The sequence below is a fragment of the Punica granatum genome, chromosome 4 (assembly GCF_007655135.1).
Source record: "Punica granatum isolate Tunisia-2019 chromosome 4, ASM765513v2, whole genome shotgun sequence".
Lineage (NCBI taxonomy): Eukaryota > Viridiplantae > Streptophyta > Magnoliopsida > Myrtales > Lythraceae > Punica > Punica granatum.
This window is the reverse complement of record NC_045130.1, coordinates 28,848,301-28,858,831: the sequence shown is the minus strand read 5'-3', so window position 1 is coordinate 28,858,831 and position 10,531 is coordinate 28,848,301. Positions and strand designations below refer to the sequence as shown.

At 40.1% G+C, this 10,531-nt stretch overlaps 1 protein-coding gene and 1 long non-coding RNA gene across 2 annotated transcripts; both read left to right on the top strand.

The window, feature by feature from the left end:
• Positions 1–1,750: 1,750 nt before the first annotated feature.
• Positions 1,751–5,014, top strand: LOC116204295 (probable terpene synthase 4; the record flags this gene model as incomplete). Its single annotated transcript, XM_031536387.1, has 4 exons — positions 1,751–1,972; positions 3,173–3,400; positions 4,329–4,580; positions 4,904–5,014. Coding segments are annotated over 4 exons (813 nt in total), but the record flags the coding sequence as incomplete, so codon positions are not given.
• A 428-nt stretch (positions 5,015–5,442) lies between these two features.
• Positions 5,443–6,349, top strand: LOC116205564. The gene is made up of 3 exons (XR_004156531.1): positions 5,443–5,675; positions 5,818–5,890; positions 6,181–6,349. It is a non-coding gene; the product is annotated as an uncharacterized LOC116205564 (long non-coding RNA).
• The last annotated feature ends 4,182 nt before the right edge of the window (positions 6,350–10,531 follow it).

The window sequence follows — 10,531 nt, the reverse complement described above, 5'->3', positions numbered from 1 at the left end:
TTAGCAATTAGGTGTACCCAGTACCCCTAGACCCGGGTGACTCACCGGCCCTCGACCCTCAGGTCGTAAACAGGTAGTGGCGACTCCTTTTCACGTGCGTCCGTCGCGCGTCCCCGAGAAGGTGGACACTCCCAAGCCGTGTTGCATTTAGGCGCGCGCATGCGTACCCCGACGAGACGAAATTCGGGTGCGCACAGGACTTTTTCAGATTTTAAATTTTCTTAAATGACATGACGCACTATCACTGGTTCCGCGTTACAAAAGTAACACATAAGATGCGCCACGTCAGTAAAATGTTAACGGTGTCATGGGCAATTGACGGAATACTTTACATCAAAATGGTTTTGAAACTTTTTGTACCAACAAGTTATCAAAAAAGTATTTTGGACCAACTTGAAATATTCATGAAACTTTTTGCACCACTGGTGCAATTAACCCTTTAATATTTAATAAAACGTGGGGGTTCGACTCATCGAGTTCCTAATTAGACCCATGATTCCATGAACCCATTGTCTCCACCGGTTTAACGTTCAATCTGGTTGTGATAACATTGGTATTACTATGACATATTGTCGTGATAGAATTTTCATACGTGTGGATAAGATCTTGTGTTTAAATAAAGTAATAGATTGGTCTACATAAAACTCTCCGAAGTCAATTAAAATATTATACTTTGCAACGACTTTTAGCATATCATGGCCAATGATTTATATAAAGGACCAATTCACTTTATGCACGGTACTCTCCTTTTCAGTTCAGGCACGCGGAAAATGAATTTGGTTCATCTTCATATCATTGGTATTGTTGGGCCAGGCCTACCCCTTCCATAACCCAAAAACTATAGCCAATGGATTACTAGGGCTGCTCCTCATATAAGCCTTGAAACAAATTAAAATTCACAAAAGCGGGGTATGAAATCTCCTATAATATTTATGTAACACCAGAGTCGTAGATCTATTGGAACCTTATGAAGAATGTGAACACCTAGAGGGAGCCTAGGCGTTCCCTTAACTATGAAAATTCTGTCCACGCAATTTCCAGTTTCCTCCTAGCAGAAATTTTAAGCAGAAAATTGGGGACCAAACACGTAACCTCAGATTACCAATGTCGTTATTAGAATTACCTGAACGTGCAAAGCATGGGCACGTACTTCCGATGGGATAGGTCCAAATCAATAAAAAAAAAATGCAGTGAAGTCTACGAATTACGTCCTATAAATAACACTTAAACTTTTTTCTCATCGTACCAATTACTTCTCTCCTAATTCATGTTCTTCTTCTCGTACTCAAAGAACATTGATCGTCCTAGGATTCTTTCACCCTCCGATCAGTTGATCTTATCTCCATGGCCCTGCTCCGAGCCGTATTTGCTTGTCCCCAACAACCAATTCCTACCTCAAGATTGTCGCGGCCACACATTATAAGGTCTGATTACCAAGAGTGCAGTACGTCCCGGCCGATCAACTATGATAAGTCGAGGGCTGCCCTTTACGACTGCATTGTTTCTTCCCCTTTAGGATCCTCTCATCTTCCTGATGGACTTCACAAAATCACAGTTAAGTACTGGCCAGTTCAAGGGACACCAAACTATATGTCCGAATGCACATGACTTTATATAGCCATTCTTTCGACATATGTTGGGGCGGTTGCCTGAAAAGTATATCTTTCTCAATATTAAATGTATGAGGATGCTTGTGCAGGGTGGTTCCGAAGGTTTACACAAGAGGAGGCTGAAGGAAGTGAGGCATTGAATCAAAAAAGTGGAGCAGAGATCTTTAGAAAGTCTAGTTATGGTGGATGCTCTCCAACGCCTTGGCATTGCCTACCACTTTGAAGAGGAGATGCAAATCCTTCTGCAGGAACATCTTCTCATTTCTACCTTCGATGGCCACCTAGGCAACAGCAGTCTCTACGAGGCCTCACTTCGTTTTCGAGTTCTAAGGCAAGAAGGCTACTTCATGTCTGCAAGTTCGTAAGTACATATATACATGATTGAGATTTTTATATTTTTATATTGGGCATAAATTTTGATGATGATAATCCATGTGTATTTAACAGTTAACACGGTGAACCAATCGGTCACATACAAACAGAGCATTACTTGGAAGATTTTGATTTCAATTTCTGCCTCACTTCCAACTGTAAAAGGGGAAGTTCTTTCCCTCTAAGGAAATGGGAATGTAATTTGCCTATCCGGCATGGAAAGGAGGAACTCTTCTAATATAGAATAAATGCAGTGACGGACAATGTGCGCGTCGACCCTGTTACTGTGTTACTCATGTAAAGCACGTTTTGTTTTTTGTTAGTACAAATAAAGCACGTTTTAAGATATCTGAATTGGATGGAATGGCGAATATGACGTGAAACCTCTACAAAAAAAAAAAAAAAGCTCCTAGGACTTCCCTAAAGGATTTTTCCTCTGTAATGGTCTCCCAACTTTATTGAATATATAATTCATGAAGCTTTTAATTATTTACATATGAGTAGAAGAAATATTTAGGTACATGGATTTTTTTTTCCAGTAGGACAGACTGAATTCTAGTGCAATGGAATTCGTTTTAGACCTAAAACAAAATATTTTAGGTACAATTTTCTTCCGGTAGTATTATTTTGGGTACTATTTTCATAAATGAAACTTGTGGTGTCTCTTATTTCCCATTCCTTTTCCGCAACCAGAAGAATGAAATATATATATATATATATATATATATATATATATATATATATATATATATTGGTCACTTTTACAGATGAACTATCGCTGTACGAATAATGACATCAATTCACGAAAGGTCACTGTCATACGGCCCTTCCAACAGACGCCAAGTCATTTTCTAATTTAGGGACCACATGTACTTATTAAGACATTTCCATTCTGATGATATACGGGAGTCTTATGGATCTGATAAAAATTCTCTGAATTCAAGATCGAATATAAGATGCCAATACACTGACCTCTATCTTTACACAGTTCAAGTTGAGCTGCAAAAAATTGCACTCCAACCATTTATAAGGTTATGGCCCGTCTGTGTCGGCCTTTTAGGGATGAAGTTAAACAGTTCTTCACGCGTTGTGGGGAAGAGAGGTCCCTTGTATGGCATTAGATTAAAGTACTCCACCAATTACAATAATTCCTGTTGTTTTCGTTGGTTGTACATACAAATATTTTTTAGGGCTTCATGACCAAAGAAGATAGTAATGCTGGATATGTGTTTGACCCGAAGTTGTGGAAGGACATTTTCGGGCTAATGAGCATGTATGAAGCTTCCAATTTGGGCATACAAGGGGAAGATATACTCGACGAGGCAGCGGACTTCAGTAGAAGAGCTCTAATTCTGAATGTTGCGAATGACATTAATGGCACGAGTTCTCAAATATTAAAAGAGCTTGTGAGCAACACATAGACAAATCCCTTCCACAAGAGCTTGCCAAGGTTCACTTCCAAGAGCTTCCAGGGTTATTTCGCATGGCCCTATGAGTGGACTGGAGCATTTGGGGAGCTGGCCATTTTGGACACCAACTTGGTTCAATCCATTAATCAGACCGAAATCCGACAAAACTCCAACTAAGTTTCTTATAATTAACTCATGTACCATCTAAACGATAATGTCAATTCTTGAAAATCCTACCCTTGTTTATTATTGTAAAATTTCTGTTCCGAAAATTTGGACCGTGTATAGTTCAAGCTATAATTTACTATATGGACGTCCCATCCCCATTCCTACTCATAAGGAAGTATTATGGGTCAAAATAGAGGATAGGGAAACTCGGAGGGAACTAAAAGGGTGTGATTACTTAGAAGTCTCTGATGAGAATCGAATTTGACAACCTCTAAGTTTCACATCGAGAGTGACTCGATTTCTCCATTAATACTGTATTCTAAGTTTATATCTGCGCCAATAAATTGAAATTATCTAAATCTCATGCCATCACAATTATATTAATATCTAATGTCAACGTAATTACGAGGTGCGACTTGATTGGCAAACTATGCTGCCAGTAAACAGATTTATCTTGCGATAAAGGGGTTCGGAGACCACTAAAAGCGTTTCGTGTCCGAGCAAATCAAAGGCCGACTTGGATTAGTCTCACCTTATAGGCAAGACACCTCATAGTGATACATTTATACTTGTAACCTGGTTGTACTTGATCTGATCCATGAACATGTATGTATACAGGTGGTGGAGTGATCTAGGGTTAGCAAAGGAGTTGAAGTTCGCACGAGACCAACAGATTTAATCAGGAAATCCGTAAGCATTTTGGAGCTAATTTTTTATTGAGAATACATAAAGAAATCTATTCATCTATATTGATTATTAATTATCATAGTGGGCGAGGCTGTGTGATGCATCCCTGGTGGAAGCGAGATGGTTCACTTCCCGCCATTCTCCTTTAGCCGATGAGTACTTGAAGAACGCAGTTGTCAGCTCCGGCGTACATATCGTGATGGTCCACTCGTTCGCATTCTTGTCTGAAAGTGTGAATCAACATAGTCTTGAGATGATGCTAAACAACTTTCCGGGAATTTCATCCTCAACAGGGGAGATTCTACGTCTTTGGGATGACCTTGGAAGTGCCAAGGTATGTTCCCTAGCTATATGATAAAATAACGTACGATCAGAACTTTTCTGACACAATTTTGTGCATGTCTCTTTTTCTTCTATTTTCTTTTTCCTCAAAAAGCAGATGTATTCAAGTATAGTTTATATAATTTACTTTTTCTCTTCTGGGTATGAGGAAGGCATGTGACACAATGTATGTGTCATATCCGTAACAAATAATATCATCTCGTACAGGAGAGGTCAAGGGCCTTATAGGGAATATTGGAAAGGAGAATAATGGCCTTTATCTTTTTATATATAGATGGATACTTCAATCTTGGATTTATTATTTTACGGGACAAGAATCAAGAAGGGCACGATGGGTCGTATTTGGACTACTACATGAAGGAGAACCCCAGTTGCTTACTCAAGGGGGCAAGAGACCATATGAAGGAGATGATCTCAGACGCATGAAAGAGCTTAAACAAAGAATTCTTGTTCCCCCACCCATTCTCTCCTTCTTTGGTTAGGATTTCCCTAAACACGGCCTGAATGGTCCCTCTTATGTACGATTACGACGAGCATGGTTTTCAGAATCGTGATTCGAATCGTAGAAACGTACGATTATACGATTCAAGGGGAGTCATACGATTCCGATTCGAATGGCTGAGTCAGAAAATATATAATCGTAAGTGAATCAGGCAGTGAATCACGGAATCGCGGAATCGGGCCGATTTTGCGATTCCGGATTCAGCCCAGACTCGGGCGACGCCAAGGCCTGATTCGGGTCCTCAGGAGAAGGCCAGGCCAGATTTGGGCCGAAGCCCAGCCCATTGGCCCTGAGCCCGATAGCTTCTTTTTTTTTTCCCCTCCTTTTCCCTTCTTCTCCGGCACTCCCCTCTCTCCCCAAATACTTTGTGCCCTAACCTAACTCAGTCTTCGATTCCTCCGAATCTCCGACGGTCCGAGATGAAGATTTAGCCATTTCTTCTTGTTCGGTTGTTCCGAGTCTCCGACGAGCTTAAGGCTCCGTGAGTCCGTAGTTCCGACTCCTGAGTTCGACTTCCGCCCAAGCTATTCCTAGCTTCAACCGTCCGACTCTGAGGTTCGACCATCCAAGCTTCAATCAGACCAGGTAGAGTTGATCTGCCTGAGCTTCAACCGCCCAAGCTTCAACCAAAATGATTTTCGACTTTCTACTTCAACATTATTATTTTGAAAAATTGGATTTGGAATTTCTATTCTAAAATCAACTCCTTTCAAATTTACTGGAGCAGCAGATTGGAAGGAATGTCTAGAAGGAGTAATGAACGATGAAGAGGCTAAACTCCGTAACTCTTGATAAAAAAGGTAAATCATCATAGTCTATTTATTTCAAAATTCAATCGCACAGTCCCATCTTCAAATTCAGTTATCCTAGAAGGAACACTACTAGAGTTGATTTCATTCTTCGAAATTACTTGTTTCAAATTCCATGACTCTGGAAAACTTATTTCTTCCAAGTTCAAAAGCTTTGGTGTTATTACTCATGCTCTTTGGGTAGTAGCTTCTAATAAAACTGTTTCGTCTGGTTGTGTATATTGCAATGCTTCAAGAGAAAGATTAGTAGTCATAAGCTTTTAATATATTTTGTCTTCAAGAGAAGAGATTGGGCTGCGTGGGGATCATCGGGGAGTAAGAAGAGCAAGAAGGGTATGAGTTATGAGTTATGACTTATGTTGTTAACTTTTTTATTTCGAGAGTTTGAGTTATGAGTTGGACCTTGAATTTTGATAATTTGTAACAATATTTTGTGTTTTTATCATTTTATTACTTATTGTTGATTTGTTGGTTTGTGATCTTTCTTTGAATGAACAAGGATTGATTTACATATATATATATATACACTATTTTTTTAATTACAGATAGAATCTTACGATTTACGATTCTACGACCCTCAACCGATTCTAGGTAGAATCGCGATTCTGAAAACCTTGACGACGAGAACCACCGCCTCCAGAGAATTGAGGATTACATGAAGTCAGTGTTACACTTTTAACGCGTCATTTTAAAAGAAATCACCCTCGTCGTGATCAAAGAATCATCAAATACACTTTTGCATGTATACATAGTAATTGCCATAATCTTTTTCAATTATCGCAATTCAATAGGCTCTTCCTCACTATATCATTGTGAGGTCAGACCATATAACTATGAGATTTTCTCATAAGTTAGTTTAATTGTCCTCATTTGGGTTGTAAGCTTATTTTCTCATTGTCAGGTCATATCATATAATTATTTTATCAGAAAAAACTTGTAACTATGGGGACAAAAAATGTGACGTTATTTACTCATAAAAACTAGAAGTTTATTTCCTTAAATGACATTATTTCTACCTATAATAATCATTAATAAAAGAAAAAGCTAATAAACTTGTGTGCAGTGGAGACAAGTTGAGAAGAAAAGTATTTTTTAGGAAATAACTGATACGACTTTAACGGTCAAGTTATTTGACCCGATGAGTTCACAAGAATACCCTCTACTTTGTCGGGCTAGGTTTAAAAACACTGGAAGAAAGGGGAAAAAAAATTTTAAAAAAAGAACTTGAAAGTTAAAGATGAAAAGACTAGACACCGGAGAGTAGGAAAAAAATTTCACACTGGCAACCTAGAATTTGAAAAAAATTGTATATGTAGTTTTTTCATTACGAAATTTCTACTGATTTTGCTCGACAAAAATTGTAGAAAAAATATTTTTTGAAGGCCGGCAATGACAACCAAATTGTTTGGGTCAACCGAATTACCCTCTACCTTGTTCTAATTGAATTTAAACCGACTTAATCGATTCCGACTCTCAAACTCCACGCTTGCCGATCGGGATCGTGACATAAATAAATATACAAATAAATACCTCACAATGTACCCTCAAATAATAAATACAAATTACAACAAATGGATCCCGGTCAACTCACGTTCGGCCAATATTCCGCTCATGTTCACTGTGTGGTTTGAATAATCGAAATCAAAATTAATGCGACGCAGACTCATGAGAGCTTGGGGTCGGGTCTAATCGAACCAGCAGATCCCAGGAAGGCCAAAGAGTCCTCAAGATAGCCATAGGACCGGTCGAGGTCTCGGGTGATTGTCTAACCCCATTTCGCGCATTTCAACTCGAGTCATCCTCCGCATAGATAAAATTAGGGTCGAAATGGTGACTCGATGCTAGATCTCATACTGCACTTGGTCGTGCGCACTCAATGTGTGTGGGGGCATTGGACCCCGAGATCGATAGTTGGGGTGTTGGACCCTATGTGAACCATATCCTATAGGTTCGAGCTTGAACCGTCACAAAACAGACAAAGACAGATAAAAACAGATAAAAACGGATAAAAACAAACAAAAACAGAAGAAAATAGATAAAACCAGATGAGCACAGACAAGTTGTGTATGGATTGCCGTGTTTACGTGATTATCAAATTATGAATTGGGGTTACTTAATAATCATGTCTCTACCCTAAATAGATAAAAACAATGGACCGCCCTAAAAGGGCATGTAGCATTAGGCTTTGCTTAAAAAAAAAAGGACTTGACAAACATAATGTCTATTATCAAGCGCTGAGTGCGTGGATTTCTTTTAAGTTTTACTGTTCAGTGACACTTGATAGTTTAACAGATGATGATAGAAGTATATTTTGCCATAAACCTAAAACCTAGGGTTTTGACCCGCCCATTCCCCGTGTTTGATTATGTCGAGTGCGTGATTAGTCTAGTTTTATGTGTTATAACAGATAAACTCAATCTAATTACAAACTTAGAGAAGTAGGAACGCGAAACATCACGGAGGTGCCAAGGTCTCTACTCATGCCCTATGGAGGGCCGGACAACCTTTTACGGGCCGTGCCCCCTCGCGTCTCTAGTCCACCTCCTAAGCACCCAAATCTATGTTAAAATGACATAAACACTTCGGTTGAGTAAAGAGGGCAATGCATATGGCACTTGCGCCTGCACAGGCAGCCCATCTTTACCCGTGGCCTGGAGTGTTTCGGTCACTCTAACCCTAGGGTTGTCGGTAAATCATATACCCATAATTTTTCCCTTGAGACGGAAAAATTAATTTGTAAAAATGAGACTGTGTGATGCGGGCCACCTCGACCAGTAGCAAATTAATTTGAACCGACTTCACAGGATTAATCTGGTTCGTGCGAGATTGTAACAAAAAATGCACTCAAACATTGCAAAGTACGTGAACACGAGCACCTCAAAACACGTCGATATTTAAATTGTCGGTTTTAAGTCCGAATGACCGATTAAGTCGATTTTGATGCTTTCTGGTCAATTTTATCCCTTAAAGCTGAGTGAGCATGAGATTAATTCGTGTGAATTCATTCTTTTTTTTTTGTCAAATAACCAATTTTAATCTGATCTTTGAAATATTCAAATTCATGTTCGGGTCGGTTTTTATCACAACTTGCCGGTTTTAAAATACACATTCATATTAAAACAGATTCGTGCTTTTCTTTTCCTTTAATCGAGATTAGTCTCACAATATCATCACACGTGTAAGCATATAATCAATCAAATAATATAGCCCTAAACATGCCACTAAGTTCGAGTTGTCACCTCTCCTAAGCTGGTGTCGGAAGGAGCTTGTGAACCTTCAAATATGCCTCGAATGGAGGCTGGGATTAGCTGATCGGACTCAACACAAGGCACAGCAGCGGCTCAGAAAGGGAGAAAATAGTGGCTGAGCCCGATGAGTTCAAAGGAAGCCCGAACAGTGGCAGCAAGAATCCGGCAACAGATCAACAACTTCGAATGAGGCAACGACAGCGGGACAATTCCAAACAGCAGCGACAATGGTTCTGGGAGATTGGGGAAATGAGGAAACGGGCAGGAGGCTGAAGAATCAGCAGCACGCTGGCAGCTCGTTGGAAGAGGAGCAAGGGCCGGACAGCAATAAGAGGCAGAGAGCGAGGGCAACACAGTAAGGACAATGAAGGGAATGAGGAAGGAAATATGAGAACGGGGTGTTGTTCAGTCAGGGGGGCAAAGAGTAGCCGAGAGTGGGAGATATGAAGGAGATGGAGATGGTAATGGTTGCTGGTCTATGTGTCCAGGGAGCGTTACGGCAAAGAAAAGATGAAGACAAGGAGATGGAGGGAAGGGAATGAGCAGTAGCTGATGTCAGTGATGGAACAGACCGTGAGGATGGAGATAGCAAGGAGTGGAGATGATGATGGTCAGATTATGATGACAAAAGGTGAGGGAAAAGCTGGTGAGAACCGAGGGAAAGAGAGCAGTTGATGAGATGATTAGAGCTCGGGAGTGAGAGTGAGCTTGTAATAGCTGGACAAAGGCGCATGAGGAACCGACTGTAGAAGGAAGATGTTGATAGTGGTTGTCCCGTGAAGATCAGGGGCAGTCGGGGATGGCATTGCAGAGCAGAGTCGACTATAGGCCGCCCAGTATGCCAAGATAAAGAGAGGGTGCAAAGGGATGTTTACTGGACAGAAAATAGAGACCGCGAGAGGAGAAAAGAGTGAGTGAACTGGTGATTAGGAATGGCTGAGTCCTGTTGGGGTCGAGGAGGAGGAAGAAACGATGAGAATGATGGTGCTAATGGTGTGGTGTAGTGTTGGAAACAGGGGGATGCAGGAGGTTGCTAGAAAAAAAAATCAAGTTGTCGAGTAATGCGGTAGAAGAAATGGTAAATCAGTACCTTGAGAAAAATAGGTTCTAATGATCCTGTCTCATGGGAAACGGCCTCCGGAGCACAATTCACTGCCTTTGGCTGTGAAAAGATGAGATTTATGCCGAATTTCATTGTTTAGGGTCTCAAACAGGCAATTTTATGTTATTTGGTCGTTTTTGTAATTTTTAGGGAATAATTTATTTTAGAGAATATTTTATTTCCTTCGATATAATTTCTTTTTTTTTTCTATTTAAGCGATGTAAGCCTAGGGCTAAAGACAATTTTTTGGATTATTAATAAAATTTTGGAGCTAACGTGCTC